This window comes from Lampris incognitus, chromosome 17 (assembly GCF_029633865.1).
Source record: "Lampris incognitus isolate fLamInc1 chromosome 17, fLamInc1.hap2, whole genome shotgun sequence".
NCBI lineage: Eukaryota > Metazoa > Chordata > Actinopteri > Lampriformes > Lampridae > Lampris > Lampris incognitus.
In genome coordinates, this window is record NC_079227.1 from 18,891,577 (window position 1) to 18,912,527 (window position 20,951).

Genomic DNA, 20,951 nt, shown 5'->3' on the forward strand with positions numbered 1-20,951 from the left:
GGAGAGCCATCAGTAACATTTATCAAGACTGATAAAAAAAAAAGCGTCCACATGGCTCTGGATCAAAAAGCAGCGCGTAATACCGCCTGGACAAGCTGGCGCCTGGTGTCTGATGTTTAAAGACCCAAAACACTCACAGACCCCAGGTTACATGACAATTGATGTGACCTGGGTCATCGGGAGGATAGATTTATCCAGAGGGCAGGGCGTAGATCCATTTGTGCATGCATTAATACTCATGCACACATGCTTCCTGATGTTCTTATACACACACACACACACACACACACACACACACACACACACACACACACACACACACACACACACATGCACGTATTATAAATAAAACACGGTAATACTTCAGAATAACTACACACTATGAAGCATTGGTTAAGTATTAGAAACTACTGAATTCATCAGTTGTAAAGCATTTGTAAAGCAAGACATGCACCAATGGTGTCTTATAAATTTTATAAATAGATGTTTATAAATACTTATAAATCTTCAGACAGTTCAGAATACTGCAGCTAGATTCTTAACTAAAACTAGAAAATTTGACCATATCAATTCTTATGTTACAGGGAAGCAGCCATACTAAATTATAGAGGGGAAACCTTAACGACTTCTGGGACTTCAGAGAAGGCCCAACATATCAGCATTTTAAATTCTATATTTAAAATATTTCATTTAATAATAATTCTCCCTTCTAATTCTAATTTTAGCCCTAGTTTCTATCAAGTTTGCTTCAGTAATGAAAGGGTTACTGTCCTGAAACCATGAAAATCGAGCTATCCAATCAGATTTTGTTGTTTTTGTCTCTTGGCAGAGAAAGGGTTAGCTGGCTGGCTCCCTCATTGGTTAGAACTGCTAGAAGTCCTTGTGCTTGTGTGTTTATTTAGAAAGTGACAGGTGAATCGGCCAATCACATTTTGCTGTTGTAGTTGTTGTAGTGGGTGGTACAAAAAAAAAATATCGCCCTAGGACTTCTAAAAGTCCAGACCTATCCAGACAAGGGCTCAATGAAGCACTGTTGCTGAGGAGTCATTACTGTGATTGACCGACTCTTTCAAATTGGCGATCCAAATCTACTGGTTCCCTTAAACCAATCGAACCACACATCACTAACGTTAGTCTATGTATCAGACGAGTGCAATGAAGTTTAGTTTAGTTAGAGAAAGAAGTTAAAGACGAAGCATGACTACAGGAGGAGACGAGAGCAACGTTGTAGCTAGCTTGTTAGCGTTACCCTTCACAAGACATGCTTTCAGGTAAAAGCAACAAGAGACTGGAAATGGAAGGGCAACTGCTCTTGAACTAACTGAAAATGGAAAAAGTTTTGAGAGGCACTTTAAGACAGATAACTACCAACGTTACCCTTGGATGACTGGATGCAAAAAAAATGAACAGGCTGTATTGCTGGAGTTGTCTGCTATTTTCAACTGATAAATCCTCCACCTGGACATCTAATGGATTTATTAGCCTCGGTAATCTAACAAAGTCAGCCCATCATCACCAGGAATCTGCTGCACACCTGTAAGCTACGGTGAATTTAAAAACTTTCAGGGATGTCAGGGTAGATCTTTAGCTAGATGAGCAGCGTTGCAACCAAATTCTGGCTCAAAACAACACGGTCAGGCAGAACAGAAAAATATCGAAGCATCTAATCAACACCGTTGTGTTTCCGGGGAAGCAAGAGCTTGCATTTGTGTTTCTAGGGACGCAAGGGCTTGCATTTAGAGGATATAAGGGGAAAAACTCTGACAATAAAGGGAACTACTTAGAGATGCTGGAGTTTTTGTCTGAATATGACACACACACACACACCCGCTGTCATTTTAATATGACCACAGTATTCATGGGCACGTCCAGCAAAATTCAGAATGATCTGATACAGTCGGTTGCAGATGTAACGACGGAAGTCATGAAAGATGAAGTAAAGAAAACACCTTTTGTTTCCATTATGGTCGACAAAACAACTGACATCGACATCAGTAACACTACTCAGATGTCTTATATCCTGTGTTATGCTTATGACGGTGGTGTGGAGAGGTTCTTCAAGTATAATGACGTCAGTGAGGACAAACGTGCAGAGGCAGTGGCCGGCCGGGTTCTTGAGTTCTTAGAGGGATGTGAATGCACTGCCAAAGTAGTGGCCCGGTGTTACGCTGGAGCCGCAGCCATGGCCTCTGGTCTGAATGGAGTACAAGCCAAAATTAAAGAAAAAATACCACAAGCTGTTTTCAATCACTGGTATGCACCCCCTCTTGTCATATCACAAGGCACTGCTAAAATTAAAGAGTGCAAAGTTTTTTTCTCTCATCTCAGTGGCCTGGCAGCCTTTTTCACAAAATCAGCGAAACGTACAAAACTGCTGGATGAGATATGTATGCCAGCGAAGACTCCCGACAGTGGCTCCAACACGGTGGAACTTTTCATCGCATTTGGTTCGCACTGTGTACGAGCGGAGAGAGGAACTCCTGGAGCTCTTTGAATTTATAGTGGACCACCACGATGACTTTGCGGAAGACACAGTTCATAGTGCAGATGGATACATAACACTGCTGAAAAGCTTTGCGTTCTGCTTTCTACTCTCCACATTCAACTCAGTTTTTGCATATGCTGGTGTGCTGTTTGAGATCTTCCAGAATAAGGAGTTTGATATGCAGTTTTGTTTGTCCAGCATTCATGACTTTTGCAGAACCACAGAGAGAGAAAGGAGGAATTTTGACACCATCTATGAGGACATTGTGCGTGACATCAGGGCTCCTAGTGGGCGCAGAGCACGGAGACAAGGTCAAGGAGATGTGTGCACTGTATACCAACAGCTGCACAGTGAGATCCTGGACAACATTCTCACTCAACTAAGGACAGATTCAAGGACCACAAAAAGCTCCTGTTCCTTGCCCTCCTGGACCCAAAGAAGTTTTCAACATACAGAGAAAACTTCCCCAGCTCTTGAGTTTGAAAGTCTTGGAGGAAACTATGGGCGGCACTTTGATCTCCCTCGGCTCAAGACTGAACTGACAGTCAAGTACAACATGTCAAACTTTGAGGGAAAGAGCCCAGTGGACCTCCTTCATTTCCTTACACAGAAGGAGCTGAGTGAGAGCATGCAGCAGCTTTATCACCTCACATGTCTGGTGTTGACCATCCCCATATCCACCTCTTCAGTTGAGCGGTCTTTCTCGGCCCTGAAGCACATCAAGACGCGCACAACGGGGCAGGATCGACTGGGAGCTTTGGCACTAATGTCCACAGAAAAAGGCCTTCTGATGGAACTGAAATCCAAGGACAAACTAAATGATGCTGCCATTACCCACTTCACAAAGAAGGACGAAGGGATGGACTTTATATTCAAGTAGCCTAATAAGATCAGCTGCCTAATTTTATTTTACTCCAAATCAAAGCTGCCATATTCATTTTACATACATTGTGATGGCACGTCATAGCTGGTTAATACATAACATTAGGCCAACCATACTCAATATTATGGCGTAAGGTTTGGCATATTTTGCATATGATTGTACTGTGACTTTGCTCATGGTATATTCTGCATGTGAAGGTTGATTTTATTGTTATTTCTATTCTTTGCTCATGAATTGCTTTGACTTGGTCTGGTCAGTTTGTAAAGAAGAGGTATAATGATGCTGCATGCTAGCGCTGTCCACGGTGATGTTGTAGGCCAGAAGCGGAGGCCATGTCATGTGCACTTTCATCACTTTCCAAGTATGGAGAGAGACAAAGGCTATTTGACAGCCAATGGATTTGATTCTGGTGGATCTCGAGGCACTGAGTTACTGGCTGTGTGAGTGTGTTTGTGTGTAGGTGAGCTGTGTGTGTCGGAGGTTTTCACCTGTGGTGCTGCGGTGGGTGCACTTTGTGTGTGTGTGTTAGAGCCGTATGTCGACGCTGTTCACATATTAAAAAATACCACCAAAATTTGGCTGATTACAATATCCTTGCGCCATTGAAGGCCCACTGCCAGACCCCACGGTTCGCTACTGCTAAATTGTCCCTAGGTGTGAATCTGTGTGTGTGTGTGTGTGGGGGGGGGGGGTTGTGATGGTCTGGCAGCCTGTCCAGGGTGTCTCCCCTCCTGCCGCCCAATGACTGCTGGGATTTAATCATGAATTGCAGTATCAATACATATTTATAAAACATCTATTAACACACTCACTAACCATTGGTGTATGTCTTGCTTTATAAATGCTTTACAAATACTTTACAAATGATGAATTCAGTAGTTACTAATACTTAACTAATGCTTCATAGTGTGTAGTTATTCTAAAGTGGTACCATAAAACATATTCACAAAGATTAATGGAGTTTATCTGCAAACGACATATCGTTACATGTTAATACCCTGACACGCTCTACGCATGTGTAACAGATTCTTTCCCCTATCCAATTCTCATAGAAATTCTTAATTTCTACACTTTGTCGATCCTTACCAGAACTTTCCATTCTGCATTCTATCAAATCACTGTTCTCTTAGCTGTCATACTAATGAAGAACGTGTAATGATGTTGATGCATGAAACACACACACACACGCACACGCACACGCACACACACACACACACACACATTGCCCCAGACCTCAAATCTCTTTTGACGCTGCATAACTCCTGTCATACCAAATACATCTATGAGCACATGTGTTAGGGTCTCCTGTTCAGTCATGTGATCAAAGTTTGTCCATGTGTGTTCAAGTGAACATGAGCTTTGCAAAACTGAATGTGACAAATGTTGGAGTGGACCAAACAAAAGACATTCCATCTCCCCGCTTGACAAATGGAAGGATCCATTTTGTTGATGACGCTGCCATTTACAGTGTGGATTAATATCCCAATCATTGCCCTCGATGCAGGAGCCTATGACCTGAACTAGTATAGATTATACTGATCTATATGGGTAGAACAGATTAATCTGATGGGAGATCAGGCAAAAATTTCTTTTGTCACATTCTTGGACTTTGTCTCGAGATCTTTTCTCCTCTACCTTCTTGCCACTTAACAAGCCATATGTGGTTTTCTTGTATTCATTCGTTCATCATCAGCCGCTTCTCTGGGGTTGGGTAGCGGTGGCAGCAAGCTAAGTAGGGCACTCCAGATGTCCCTGTCCCCAGCAACGCCCTCCAGCTCCTCCTGGGGGATCCCAAGGCGTTCCCAGGCCAGATTGGACATGTAGTCCCTCCAGCGAGTTCTGGATCTACCCCAGGTTCTCCTCCTAGTTGGCTGTTCCTGGAAAACCTCCAAAGGAAGGCGCCCAGGAGGCATCCTAATCAGATGCCCGAACCACCTCAGCTGGCTCCCCTCCGAGCTCCCTCCAGATGTCCGAGCTCCTCACCCTATCTCTAAGGCTGAGCCCAGACACCCTATGAAGGAAACTCATTTCAGCCGCTTGTATCCACGATCTCACCTTTTTGGTCACTACCCAAAGCTCATGACCATAGGTGAGGGTTGGAACGAAGATTGACTGGTAAATTGAGAGCTTTGCCTTCCAGCTCAGCTCCCTCTTCACCACAACAGTCTGGTACAATGTCCGCATTACTGCTGCACCAATCTGCCTGTCAATCTCCTGCTCCATCCTACCCTCACTCGTGAAAAAGACCCCGAGATACTTGAACTCCTTCACTTGAGGCAACAACTCATCCCGAAACCCGGAGGGAGCAATCCACCATTTTCCGGGAGAGAACCATGGCCTCAGACTTGGAGGTGCTGACTCTCATCCCAGCCATTTCACACTCAGCTGCAAACCGCCCAAGCTGCAAACTTCTTGTATTGCAGTTTGGAAATTAAATAGTTGAAATGTCATTATATTTTGTACTATTCCAACATTTTACAATCATCTCCTTATGAACTACCACTGTGCAGCAGAGACGCGGCTTGAAAAGGATGCTGTGACATGCAGTATGTAGTAAACCGTTACTGGTTATATGGTGGTTATGGAAACATTTACCTCTCTCAATTTAACTCTCTGAAAACAGAAAAGCCCCAAAGAACCCACGGTTCGTCGGCCAAAGAGACGATGTTCACCTCTGCATCATGTGCTTACGCGCCATCATGAACTATCAGGTATGGGGTCAAAAAACTTTGTTGTACTTATATTACCATACATTTAAATACTCAGGTTTATCATGCTTGCTTCAGTGTAGGACATTATGTTGGTGGAAAGGCAGGGATTGGAAGATGCTCTGAGGGGAAGTACATTAACCCTGGTGACTGTAATGCTTAGCTGTCGCCTCTGTCCTGTACCTCACTTTAAAAGCATGTCCAAAGGCAGCAGTGCCACTGTCAATAGACAGACTATATCAAGACAACAAGTGATTGACAACTCTCTGTGGTAATGTGTGTTTGTGTGTGTGATTGACAACTCCCTCTGTGGTTGTGTGTGCATGTGTCTATGTGTGTGTGTGTGTGTGTGTATGTGAGTGTGTCTGTGTGTGTGTGTGTTGTGTGTGTATGTGATTGACAACTCCCTCTGTGGTTGTGTGTGCATTCGAGTGCATCTGTGTGTGTGTGTGTGTGTGTGTGTGTGTGTGTGTGTGTGTGTGTGTGTGTGTGTGTGTGTGTGTGTGTGTGTGTGTGTTTTGTGTTTTCAGACTGGCTTCAACCTGGTAATGATCCACCCCTGCTGTGTCAATGAGATCACACTTAGCCTCAACAACAGAAATCCAAGGTAAAATGTGTGTTGCAGGCATAGTATATGTGCTTGTGTGTGTGTGTGTGTGTGTGTGTGTGTGTGTGTGTGTGTGTGTGTGTGTGTGTGTGTGTGTGTGTGTGTGTGTGTGTGTGTGTGTGTGTGTGTGTCTATTGCAGTACACACTCGTGTATATGTACGCATGTGCACATGAACCTTTGAGTTTTCACGAGCACCTGCGCATTTTGTAAGACTTCCTGTCATACAGTATGTTTGGGCATGGCATCCATTATAGCAACAACAGTGTGTACCGAAGCGAGTCTCCATTTTCCACCATGTGCAAAACCTATGTTTCCCCCCTCAGAACAAAGGCGCTGGTGCTGGAGCTGCTCGCAGCCGTGTGTCTTGTGAGAGGAGGACACGACATCATCCTCTCTGCCTTTGACAACTTCAAAGAGGTCAGATGGCTCTCCGGGGCGACAGACAGCCATTTCAGCCGTATCTATTCACATCTCTGAATTCCTTTTCGATGGGAATGTCAAGCATGCCTTTGAAAATTGCGTCACATATTCAAACTTCTTAGGATGTGTTAGACACCCGCATAGCCTCAGAAGAGGTGTCACCGCCTGTAAGATGAGATCTCCTCACCCACCTCAGGTTTCACTGAAAACACACAATGATGGGGTTTTCAGAAATGATTTGTCCCCCATATTTCCTATCATGGATTTCCTATAATGTCATATAATAAATGAATGAATGATTTATTTTGAACACGTAAATAAGCAGGATATAACATACAGATAAGCCATTGCCAGTAATCTGGTGATCAACAAATCTACACATCAAACTCAGTGAACAAATCTCCATATGCATCAGATTATTTGTTGCATGTTGGAAAAGGAGTAGGAGGAAGTATACACTTATTTTATCCTACCCGTCACCTACTCTCAAGTCAATTCAGCTGCTATACATTTCAAACTCCATCCCCACTGTACTGTATAGTTCAAATTCAAAGCAAGTTGTGCACAATACAAACTCAGCTACTGTGAACAATAAGAGAAAAAAAACAAACACCATAGCAGTCTATTCCATCGCCAGTTTGAATCCCCGTGTTACCCCCGGCTTGGTCGGGCGTGCCTACAGACACAATTGGCCATGTCTGCGGGTGGGAAGCCGGATGTGGATGTGTCCTGGTCGCTGCACTAGCACCGCCTCTGGTCAGTCGGGGTGCCTGTTCAGGGGGGAGGGGAAACTGGGGCCCCTAGTGAAACTCCTCAGTGTCAGGTGAAAAGAAGCGGCTGGCGACTCCACATGTATCGGAGGAGGCATGTGGTAGTCTGCAGCCCTCCCTGGATCGGCAGAGGGGGTGGAGCAGAGACCGGGACGGCTCGGAAGAATGGGGTAATTGGCCGAATAAAATTAGGGAGAAAAAGGGGGGGGAAATCCCCCCCCCAGAAAAACCCCCCACCACCAGATGCATCCTAATTCTCCACTCTCACGTTATCCTTCGCTTGATTCCTTAAATGAAAAAAATTTCAAAATATTAACAGGCATGACTCACCATCTCGTTTCGGGCAAATTTCAAAGTGGTTTTATCGGTGACACAGGAGAAGGTACGGTAATCGGCCTGGCGTAGCGGTCATTCCGCTAACGTATCGAAAAGCAGGTTAGGGGGACCCCCATGCGCAGCAGCCCCCTGTCAGCTGTTATACCCAGTTGTTCTGCAGGCAGACTAAATAGACCGAGGAGGCATAAATATCTAAAACACTTGTTGAGTTGCCTATGACCTCTCCTTGGCCCTCTCATCTCTGTCTCAGAAAGCAGCAACTGCCGCCATCAGCTCGCCTCTTGTGGTTACAACCAGGCAGACAGACAGACAGACTGGAGTGCAGCATTGACAGCATAGGCTATTATTAGTAATGGTCAAGGATGCCAGAGTCCCACCGCGTGCCGTACAGCAGTATTAGGTGATGTTAGCCGACCGTGGCGTCAGATTAAAAAAAAAAATTTGTTCGACTGCTGGCATGTGGACTTGAAATTGCACCAGTCGAAGCGATTTCGTACTCGCCGAAAAATAGTGCTCTTTGATAAATCAGGTCCATCTATGGATTTTCATTCACACATCATGAGCACCATACAACGGTGAACTTGGAGGTACCTCCCCTACCCCCGCAGTCAGATCATATATGACTGAGAACAGCAAAGCTGCGAGAGAAGGAAAGAGAGACGCAGAAACCAAACAAACAAAATTTTACACAATAAAATGCATCAACTGACAATAGAACCAATGATCAAAATTGATAAAAGGCGATCTTCGGTTCAAATCCCTGTGTTACCTCCGGCTTGGTCAGGCGTCTCTACAGACACAATTGGCCTTGTCTGCGGGAGGGAAGCCGCATATGGGTATGTGTCCTGGTTGCTGCACTAGCGCCTCCTCTGGTCGGTCGAGCGGGGGAGGGGGAATTGGGGGGAATAGCGTGATCCTCCCACCTGCTATGTCCCCCTGGTGAAACTCCTCACTGTCAGGTGAAAAGAAGCGGCTGGCGACTCCACATGTATCGGAGGAGACATGTGGTAGTCTGCAGTCCTCCCCGGATCGGCAGAGGAGGGGGAGCAGCGACTGGGACGGTTCGGAAGAGTGGGGTAATTGGCCAGGTACAATTGGGGAGAAGAAGGGGGAAAATAAAAAAAAATTAAAACAAAAATAATAACTGACAAAAGATCATGAGAGTTGACTAAATTTGAGGTTAGAACGCTTTCCCATTGTTTTTGGGGTTTTTTTTGGCGGGGGGGGGTCTAATACTAACACCTATATACACACACACACAAACACATGCACACACACGTGCACAAACACACATGGGCACAAACACACACATGCATGCGCACACATGCGCATGTGCACACACACACACACACACACACGCCACCCAGAGTCCTGCGAGGGTTTTTTCTGTATTTCGTTACGCAAAACCTTCTGCTCGGTGATGAAGATGTCAGGGTCTGTGCTGTCAACATGTGAGAGGAGAGGCTGCCATGTTGATGTGAACTCGTCAGCTGAGCCGCCGGCCGTGGACCTGATCTTCTCTAGCGTTACGAAATGCAACACATCTCTTATCCACTGACTAAATGGTGAAGGAGAGCTCTCTTTCCAACTAATGAGCGTTTGTCTTCTTATCACTGGGGTGCAAGAAACCAAACCAGCGGTGGGTGAATACACTGAGGCTAGCAGAGGTGACAGATTAACAAGCCACTTTCAAAACTTTACCGTTTGGCTGCGGGACAAAGATATGTTTGAAAGCCCATATTGTGACTTCAACTTCAGTTCATCATCTTTCAAGTTGATTATTTATCGCCATTATTCGTATCAATCCTTCAACATTTTAGTGCTCGTTATAATTTAGTTTTGATGAATTTCCAGTTTTGCTTAACTTTTTTCCCCTCATCTGTGTTGGATGCGATGAGCCTGTTGCGAATTTTCAAATAGTTTTCAGGAAATCTGTTGAATGAATTTGTACATGAACTCTAGGAGAGCTGGACTCAGGGGAAGGAGACGAGGGTGACGGTGACGACACGCGCATGCTGATCACTTGCTGAGTTTCAGATAAACGGGCAACAAACGGAGAACACATCCCACGGCTCAGCACTTCTTAACGTCCGAAGGTGCAAGACTGCAGAGGAAATCTGCGCAGCTCTTACATTATTACATAATGGTTCAAAATCACAAATTGGGAAACCTGTCCACTCGTGGAGGACAAAAACACATGGCGCCGTCGCCCTTTCCCCGGCTGACTAGTGAGCACATGAGTTGGCACGCTGGCTTCTGGAGTAGCAGAGTGAATGGCACTTGTTTTGGCACAGCGGCGGTGCAATACGTGTGTGGGAGAGAAAATGAGAGAGATAGAGAGATAGAGGAGGGATGGAGAGTACGTAGCAGAGGTGTAAAGGAGAGGGAGGCATGGTGCCAGGGGCCTGCTCATGTATCCCTCGGTTGCAGAGCATTGGTCTTTGTTTTGGGTGCAGTTAGCTGCAGGGTTGGCATGCTGCATTATTTAGTGAACAGGAGTGGGCAAACGGGGGAGGCAAACGGGGGAGGCGGGGAAGAAGACATAACACACACTGGCAAGCCGCTGCTAATGGGTGGGAGCAGCGAAGGTGTTGCGTATTGTTAGAAATAAACACTCGCATTTCCCTGGCACCCTTTCACAGACACAAGCAAACACACACACACGCACACACACACACACAGATGACAACCACAAACACTGACACTGTGGGGAAATAAAATAAATGAGACGTAATGGCTTGTCTGAGGGATACGAAGTAGACTAGTTGGTTCACTTTCAGCTGTTTGAACCCGGTGTTGAGCTTGGTGCCAAATTAAAAAAAACAAAAAAACATTTCAGCTTCCCTGTTCCTAAAGGGCTAATTTATCCTGACCTCTGTCAAGTCAAATTAGTTTTATTTGTATAGCCCAATATCACAAATTACAAATTTGCCTCAGGGGGCTTTATTGCAACACAACATCCTCTCCTTAGACCCTCGCATCGGATAAGGAACAACTCCCTAAAAAAAAAAAACCCTATAACAGGGAGAAACGCAATAGCCTGTCAACGCAATAGCCTGTAATTAGATTGTGTGCATGTGGACAGAAAACTGACACATCCCGTATCTACTATGCTCACAGCTTAATCATTTTTGCCAGGAACCTACTTGATCAAAATGAAATATTACACTGGCAATGTGATGGCTGTACTGCTCCACCACCAGCTGTACGTGCACATGTCTTCTTGTCATCACTTCTTATTTAAGGGATGGATGAAATTCGGGGGGAAAAAAGTGTGTGTGGCCAGGTTGTCACGGACAATGTTTGAGAATTGTCTACGGCCTGCGTTTCAAATACAGTGTGTACACACTGCCCCCATGTGTGTATTTGTAGACATAGTGCAGTGCAGACTTAGCCATACATGCCAAAGAAATTGATAATTCAGCTGACAGGATCCCCCATTTGTCTGCTGGTAACTCTGAACCCTTTTTGTTGTTTAACAGGTTTGTGGTGAGAAAAGTCGTTTTGAGAAGCTCATGGAGTATTTCTGCAATGAAGACAGCAACATTGACTTCATGGTAATGCTGTGCAGTGTGCAGAAAATGTCTTATGTTCACAAGGCATAAAAATTATGCACCCTGGTACAGAAAGGGTTCAAAGGAACCATCAACCACAGAGGTCTTTGCTTTGCCACTAACAATGTGATCTCCTGAACTTTGTTCATTCATTTAGTATGGCATCTAGTATGTCTTGCAATACTAACAGTTTCTACTGTTGCACAAATATCCATTGCTGTACTCTTGCATTTAAAAAATGATTTGTACTGTTTTTCCACCAGGTGGCATGTATGCAATTCATCAACATTGTGGTCCATTCAGTTGAGAACATGAACTTCAGGGTCCATCTTCAGTTTGAATTCACTCGCCATGGTTTGGATGGGTACCTTGAGGTAAGTTCTGGGAGGCTCTGTAACCATTGGCTGGTCCCTTAAAATGTATCCTGGAGACATATGCATTGTACACTCACCGGCCACTTTATTAGGCACACCCGTCCAACTGCTCGTTAACGCAAATTTCTAATCAGCCAATCACATGGCAGCAACTCAATGCATTTAGGCATGTAGACATGGTCAAGACGATCTGCTGCAGTTCAAACTGAGCATCAGAATGGGGAAGAAAGGTGATTTAAGTGACTTTGAACGTGGCATGGTTGTTGGTGCCAGACGGGCTGGTCTGAGTATTTCACAAACTGCTGATCTACTGGGGATTTTCACGCACAACCATCTCTAGGGTTTACAGAGAATGGTCCGAAAAAGAGAAAATATCCAGTGAGCGGCAGTTCTGTGGGCGAAAATGCCTTGTTGATGCCAGAGGTCAGAGGAGAATGGCCAGACTGGTTCGAGCTGATAGAAAGGCAACAGTAACTCAAATAACCACTCATTACAACCGAGGTATGCAGAAGAGCATCTCTGAACGCACAACACGTTGAACCTTGAGGCAGATGGGCTACAGCAGCAGAAGACCACACCGGGTGCCACTCCTGTCAGCTAAGAACAGGAAACTGAGGCTACAATTCGCACAGGCTCACCAAAATTGGACAATAGAAGATTGGAAAAACGTTGCCTGGTCTGATGAGTCTCGATTTCTGCTGCGACATTCGGATGGTAGGGTCAGAATTTGGCGTCAACAACATGAAAGCATGGATCCATCCTGCCTTGTATCAACGGTTCAGGCTGGTGGTGGTGGTGTAATGGTGTGGGAGATCTTGTCTTGGCACACTTTGGGCCCCTTAGTACCAATTGAGCATCGTGTCACCGCCACAGCCTACCTGAGTATTGTTGCTGACCATGTCCATCCCTTTATGACCACTGTGTTCCCATCTTCTGATGGCTACTTCCAGCAGGATAACGCGCCATGTCATAAAGCTCGAATCATCTGAGACTGGTTTCTTGAACATGACAATGAGTTCACTGTACTCAAATGGCCTCCACAGTCACCAGATCTCAATCCAATAGGGCACCTTTGGGATGTGGTGGACCGGGAGATTCGCATCATGGATGTGCAGCCGACAAATCTGCAGCAACTGCGTGATGCTATCATGTCAATATGGACCAAACTCTCTGAGGAATGTTTCCAGTACCTTGTTGAATCTATGCCACGAAGGATTAAGGCAGTTCTGAAGGCAAAAGGGGGTCCAACCCGGTACTAGCAAGGTGTACCTAATAAAGTGGCCAGTGAGTGTATATATCACACTGCTCTTGCACAGTAAACAGTTCATGGAAAGTGGGTGGGTTTGGAGCTCTGCACTGACCTAGAATTTAAGATCTATCTCAGTTCATACTTGTAATGTTCAAGCCATACGAGTACTGGACTCGACATTGCAAACCAGGCTCAATTCTGGCCCTAGGTGCTGTCCACCTCCGGTCGAGCACCAGACTTCTATGTAGGACAATACAGCTACATAATACAAACTCCTATTCCCATCCTGAAAGTGTTGGGACATTATCCTATCTCTCTCCTATGTAGAAATGGCTTACTAGGCTTCTATCATGTTATCACCCTCAGTGAATTTTTACATTTCCAAGATAGTCTTAACTTCCCAAAGCTCAGCAGCAGCATCCTTTATGTTTGAGCACTGGTACAAAGTCTTGAAGGAGGGTTTCTGCAATGTCTTTCTTTCCTAGCACAACTTGAGGTTCACGGAGAGTGATCGACTGCTGGTGCAGATCCAGGCCTATCTGGACAACGTGTTTGACGTAGGGGCATTGCTGGAGGATGCAGAGACCAAAAATGCCTTGCTGGAGCACATGGAAGAACTGCAGGAACACAATGGCCAGGTGAATATAGACTCACCCCACTCCACTTTGTGCACACAAGTACAGATGTAGCATGCTAACACTCACCATCCATCCATCCATTATCCATACCGCTTATCCTGCTCTCCGGGTCGCGGAGATGCTGGAGTCTATCCCAGCAGTCATTGAGCAGCAGGCGGAGAGACACTCTGGACAGGCTGCCAGTATATCACAGGGCTAACACTCACCAATTTACTGAAATACACTGACTTCAGACCCCACCCACCCCCTCTCAAATTATGGGACACTTCTCAAAACAAAGGTATCAAAAATCTTGGCTGTGATTGGCTAAGGATGCTCACAGCAACAGCGCAGAAGCTGTCTGCTCACTCATTACTCACACGGCTAACTCCGATAGATGACTTATCAGTGAACTGTGAGTTTTCATTCATTTCCCCAAATTCCCATAATTCAACAATTACGTTCAGCTCCAGTCAGGGGCCGTGGTCCCCGGGCCAACTGGACGAAGCAGACCAAGTTCTCCCAGCCAATCCAGCACGAGCTCTCCCAGCCAGACACCCTCGACACAACTCCCCGCACTCCTCACGACGACATCAAAAACACCACAGTCAACGCTAAGTGAGGCCACCGCCAGACCACCCTCGGTGTTATCGGAACTGCTGGACTGCATGGGCTAGCAGTTAGCTTAGCCTGCCCTGCTCTCCCTGACGATCCAGCACCAGCTCTCCCAGCCATCAAACGAAGACAAAACTTAGACGCAGACGTGGTCAAAAACACTGCATGGACGGTACTGGGTGAGGCCGCTGCAAACGCGAATTCATGCAGTCATCTTCCCACACCGGAAGCGGGGGGGGCATATTTGAACAAGTAAAGTGTACAATACAGAGAAATTAACCCTCTACATTGATTTGTGATGCCTTGCAATGGGGTTCATGAACTTGGAGTCCTCTCAAACCACTCAGGGAAGTTCAAATCAATCTTTGAAGGTCAGGTAAATACAGTGCAACACTGACCCTTGAAACCACTGTGTCCCACAAGGTGGTTGATCAGAGATGCAGCTGTTAATGTAGTGCTTGAGTAGTATCCATGGGTTTTAGAAAGCCTAGAGGAAATGGCAGAAATTCAGACAGGTAAAAACGCAAATGGCCTGTTGGGCAAATTTCAGCAAGGGAAGACTGTTTTGGGTCTTGTCTTGGCAACTAAAATGACTGGAAAGCTTCAGTGCTTGAGTACATCACTGCAGAAGCAGACACAAACTATCTCTGGAATGACTGAGGCAATAAACTGTGTTAAGACAACACTCCAAACCAAAGAAATGAGGAAAGGTTTCAGGTGTATGACAAAGCTGTGGAAATGGTTGACTCTTTAGGTGTTGAGCCCATCCAAATGCCTCGTATGACAGACACCAAGCCGCTATACTGGTACGGCAAAACAACATGTTCCAGTATCCCTTCAGGAGTACTACAGAGCTGAGTTTTACAAAGTCATAGACAGAAAGACTTAGCACTTTCAGAGAGGTTCAATCAGGCAGACTTGCAGGTGCTAATGAAACTTGAGAACCTTCTGCTCACCGGGTTAATGGATATAGTAGTTGATCAGTATGAAGAGATGAACAAGGACATCTTACAAATACAACTAGCCATGTTTCAGTTGAAGAACACTTACCACTCCAGTAAAAAGGCTGCTGTTATCTTGCAAGGAATGCCGGTTGAAGTTAGAGGCATATTTGAACAAGTTGAGGCCCTTGTTAGACTTCTGTTGGTCATCCCTGTGTCCTCAGCAGAAGCCAAAAGAAGTTTTAGTGCATTGAGGAAGCTTAAAACATGGCTAGGATCCACTATGTCACAAACCCATCTAAATCATCTTGCAGTGTGCCATGTCCATCAGGATATGCTTAACAAGACTGACCTTAAAGAAATCTGCTGACAACAACAAATGACATAAGAAGGCAAGTGTTTGGGTCCTTTTTTGTAAATGGAGAGGAGAGGAGAGAAGACCTAACTGTATAAGCAAGAAAATTTCAATGTAGATGACAAAAGGAGAGAGCATGCAAGCATTGTTTTATCCTATATTCTTGTAATGAAAAGAATGTGTGGCTACCTATATGAATATTGTCGGGCGGGTGTAAAAATATAGCGTTCCACTGAATTTCATTTAACATTTCATTTTTTAGAATGGAAGTAGGGCTACAACATATACTACTACTACTACTTTTGGCCGCTCCTGTTAGGGGTCACCACAGCGGATCACCCGTTTCCATCTCTTCCTGTCCTCTGCATCTTCCTCTGTTATGCCAACCACATGCATGTCCTCCCTCACCACATCCATAAACCTCCTCTTTGGCCTTCCTCTTTTCCTTGCCTGGCAGCTCCATCTTCAGCATCCTTCTCCCAATATACCCAGCATCTCTCCTCCGCATATGTCCAAACCATCTCAATCTTGCCTCTCTTGCTTCGTCTCCAAACCATCTAACCTGAGCTATCCCTCTAATATACTCGTTCTTAATCATGTCCTTCTTCGTCACTCCCAACAAACATCTTAGCATCTTCTGGAATTAGGCCTATAACATACCGTACATAATTGTTTCACTTGCTTGTACCAGAGAGGGATCAGTTCAAATGGCTTTGGGAGGGAGAGTGGTTGCCCTGCTATTGTCAGTGCAGTACTATAATTGATGCGGCGTCCTGTGATTGATGTTTTTGTTAGGAATGGCTTATTACACTGAGAGCATTTCATGGGAGTCCTTTATTAATTATGAGGTGTGCAAGCAGGGCAGACAGGAAGGTATGACAGCAAGGTAAACTGATACAAAGTGTTACCTTAGACATAAGACTGATTTGATTAGTATGTATCCTACATTTCATGATGCTGGTTGGAAGCTGCCCATTTCACATCTGAATATGTTCCTTACAGCCTGTCATACATCACAAATTTATCATGGGGATTTACACCATCATTTCCTAGAACCAGCTCGCTCTCTCTCTTGTTACTATACACTATATAGTATATTCATTACTCATATTTACGTATATTTTTGGAGCATATTTCATCATAGAGAACTGAGTTGCTTCTTGTAATTATCCACTTTGAAATATAAAAGTATGTGTTTCTAGTCTGTATTGTGTATCCTTTAACCATACGAGCTATCCTATTAGTCAACATCATAATGCAAGATGAAAACCCAAACAATGAAATATATATCTTTTAATCAGCTTCCATGCAACTTCCACGTTTATAAATTATATAAACAAGCAGTGGCCACTAGCTTAGCTGCAGCTATTACCTGCACTACTGGGCCTGCGAAAGATAGTTGCAGACAGGCACAATTACTTTGTTAAACAATACTTGGTTTCCATAATGTGAAGTAATTTCTTTCTTGGAATCTGCTTCACTGTAGTTCATATATGCATTAGTAGTAGGCTGTTATGGCTGAAATGCTTTCTTGGGGACATAACATAGGCTTTTATAGCTTCTCAATGGAAGTGAAGGAGGGTGGAAAAAACACCCAGGCGAACATGGCTGCCCAGAGCAGCTTTTGTTACTACAGATGTGAGTTCATGAAACCTCAAAGGGCAAAAAGCAATAGCATGACTGCCATTGTCTTATGTGAAAGATGAGAGATGGAAGTCAAGCAGGCGAGCTGACTAAATGTCAGTATTTTTTGGGAGATGACCGGATCAGTCTGAAACTTAAAAAATGTACTTCAGTGAGCCACCCAAGTAAAGTCTATGGGTTGAGACCACTGGGGACCATATCATACACTCGCCCTTCATATAAAAACTGATGCCAGTGTGTCCCTACCATATTCTCAAGCAAACCTACACCCTTGACTGAAACTCAAAGAATTTACGTACAATGAAGACAACCATTCATTCCATCCATTATCTTAACTGCTTATCCTGCTCTCAGGGTCGTGGGGATGCTGGAGCCCACTCCAGCAGCCACTGGTCGGAAGACAATGTCTACAATGAAGACAACCACAACATACAAATAAGTTGTTCGTGCGTGTGTGTGTGTGTGTGTGTGTGTGTGTGTGTGTGTGTGTGTGTGTGTGTGTGTGTGTGTGTGTGTGTGTGTCACAGCTAAGCACCAGACTTCAGGTGGCTGAGAGGGAGGCCGTGGAGAAAGTTTCAGAGTTGGAGAAGAAGCTCATTCAGACCACAAAGGAGGTGGAGCTGTTAAAGGTACAGTACTCCTCTCCATTTCCTGCTCATAACTAACACAACTGCTACAAACATAACTGCTAACCTAACTGGCTGCAAAAGTGACCAATGCCAAACCAATCCTTCACTTCACACATATCAGTATATTATATTATATTATATTATAAAGAAGACGATATCAGTACACTTCAGTATTGGGACACTATCTTTGGCAATATTATATCGATTCTCAGACATACTACATCAATTCTTGAGGTGAGATGTGGCAGCGGCGCTACTTCGTTGTGTTGTTCACATCTCCGACCACTAGGTGGCAGGTGCGGTACTGTAACAGGGCTGTACAGAACCACATAAGCATGCGTTACCAGTGCCACAATAGCTATGGCTCTGATCACTCCGATTTTAAGCATATTGACATGTCTTCTTGATATTTTCCTTACATTTTGACAAAATATTACAATATATTTGTGTGTCTCAATGTAGTATCATAATACAGTATATCCCAATGTATCAAATTGTGACACTTTCATCATGATATAAATCATATCCCCAAATTCTTGCCAATACACACCCATTGTATATATTATATTATACTATATTATATTATATTATATTATATTATATTATATTATATTATATTATATTATAGGGGAGTCTCCGAGAATCTTGCTCCCAAGTGGCTGCACTCCAGCAGCGGGAGCGAGAGAGAGAGATGGAGCGTGAGAGGGAGAGGGAGCGAGAGAGGGACAGGGATCGTTCGGCCGAGGCGCTGAAGGAGCTGGAGGTCAAAGTTCAAGGTCTGGTGGACCAGGGGCTCGTCCGAATGGAGCGCTCCTCCTCCGGACACCTGGACATTCAGGTGGTTCCCGTCATCCAGCACATGCCACAGACAGGTCAGCCCTACCACCACTGTGACATTTCCATTTCAGAAACAGAAGTTACTGTGACAGTCTCTTATGAAAACCATCTCCTTGTGTTTGACTACGTCTTACAAAATATTGTGACCGTACTCAGTCAAGTTCATGATAAGATTTGCCTAACATATGAAAGTAACTTGGTTTCATTTAGCAGACAGCAAGGGTAGTGATGTTGAATTGAATGAGTGCAGGTTAATTTCATGCCAATGTTGCTTGTCAAACTAACAAGCAGCAGAGTCAGTGAACATTCACCAGCATTTGGTGGGTGGCTGTTGTTAATTTTGTGGCTCTACATGAGGCCCTGACTGTGCATTACACTTCTGATTGATTGCCTGCGTGACTGACAGCTGGGAAGAACTCATCATGTTGTAATAGTTATTTCAGAAGACGTAGACTCAGTCAATGCCCCTGAGGACCCACCCACCTCTGCAGAAACCCCGCCAGCCGCTCCAGCTGCCATCGGGCCAGCTCCAACACCTCCACCACCCCCTCCTCCTCCTCCTCCTCCTCCTCCTCCTCCCCCCCCAGGCTCTGGTGGCCTAGCACCTCCTCCACCTCCAATACTGCCTGTGCCGGGGGGAGTTGTTCCACCCCCACCACCACCTCTGGGAGGTAAATACCATCCCAACCATGTGGCTATTGTTGCTCATCTAAGCTCACCCATATGACTATTTTTTGTCCAATTCTTTTCATTGCAGTTTTCTACAGTTACATTACATACAGCAGGCGTATTCAAACGATATTACACTTTTTCATAAATATAAGAAATAATGGATGAAACAGTGTTTTCAGCTTATACAAAAATATACATGAAGTTTATGCCATACTACTATTATGGATAGGATGCGCTTAATGCTCACACTCGCTAATTTAGAGACCTAATCTCTTGGGATGACAGATTGTTCCCTGCATCAGATGAGGGGATGACTTAAACCACAAAGTACAGTGCCTTTGCTCTCTGGTTTTGTCATAGTACGAAAATGCCAGTCCAACTGGGATTTGCTTCGTCCTTTCTTTCAGGTTGCAGAAACAAAAAGCCAATTCAGACCAAGTACCGCATGCCTCTGTTCAACTGGCAGGCTCTCAAATCCAACCAGGTCACAGGGACCATCTTCAGTGATCTGGATGATGAGCATTTGTTAGGGGTGAGACAACAAACTAATCTCTGGTGCTATCCCTTTCCTCTGGACTAGGTCTGTCTTAAGGCGTCGCTCTCATTCATGAGCCCTCTCTTCTTGTCACTGCCTCTAGATGTCTCTCTCTCCTCTGTTTAAGCTGTCTTCATCAATGTATGAGTCTCTTGTCTTATTTTGTTGTCATTCCTTGGAGGGTACAGTTTTCATCACAATTCTTTTGGACTCGCTTTCATTGATTGTTTTCTTCTATTTAAGTGGGATTTTCAGTATCTTTCTTTTGATTATTCATCAAATTCAGCAAGGGAATTTGTCACTGCATTTGGTGACACTGAGTAAAGTTTAGTAACATTTCACTTATTTCAAACTTGGGGTCTTCTCTGCCATTTTATCTACGTACATTTTTTTCACTGAACTTGTCTCACTAGGAGTTAAACATGGATGCCTTTGAGGAGCAGTTCAAGACCAAGGCCCAGACTTCCCCAGTAGACCCCGGTGCTCTCAAGATGAAAGTGGCCCATAGGACTCCAAGTAGGGTGTCGCTACTGGAGGCCAACAGGGCCAAAAACCTGGCCATCACCCTGCGCAAGGGAGGAATGTCTGCGTCTGATATTTGCACTGCCATAGAGACGTATGCCCCCCATTTACTGTACAAGTTTTCTTCTGTATGGCTTTGTTTTTTTTTTTTATCATAATAATGTAACTACAGAGCGGCCGCAGAGCAAAATTTTTA

The 20,951-nt window shown here is 44.7% G+C and overlaps 1 protein-coding gene across 1 annotated transcript in view; it reads left to right on the plus strand.

The window, feature by feature from the left end:
- fmnl1b (formin-like 1b) overlaps positions 1-20,951 on the plus strand; it is a 51,169-nt gene that overhangs the window by 18,503 nt on the left and 11,715 nt on the right. Inside the window, exons 8-18 of the mRNA XM_056297090.1 lie at positions 5,992-6,079; positions 6,607-6,683; positions 7,009-7,102; positions 11,694-11,768; positions 12,029-12,139; positions 13,874-14,026; positions 18,088-18,189; positions 18,818-19,061; positions 19,479-19,733; positions 20,091-20,230; positions 20,647-20,849. Of these exons, the coding sequence (XP_056153065.1) occupies positions 5,992-6,079; positions 6,607-6,683; positions 7,009-7,102; positions 11,694-11,768; positions 12,029-12,139; positions 13,874-14,026; positions 18,088-18,189; positions 18,818-19,061; positions 19,479-19,733; positions 20,091-20,230; positions 20,647-20,849 (1,542 nt within the window). The remainder of the gene's footprint in view (positions 1-5,991; positions 6,080-6,606; positions 6,684-7,008; positions 7,103-11,693; positions 11,769-12,028; positions 12,140-13,873; positions 14,027-18,087; positions 18,190-18,817; positions 19,062-19,478; positions 19,734-20,090; positions 20,231-20,646; positions 20,850-20,951) is intronic.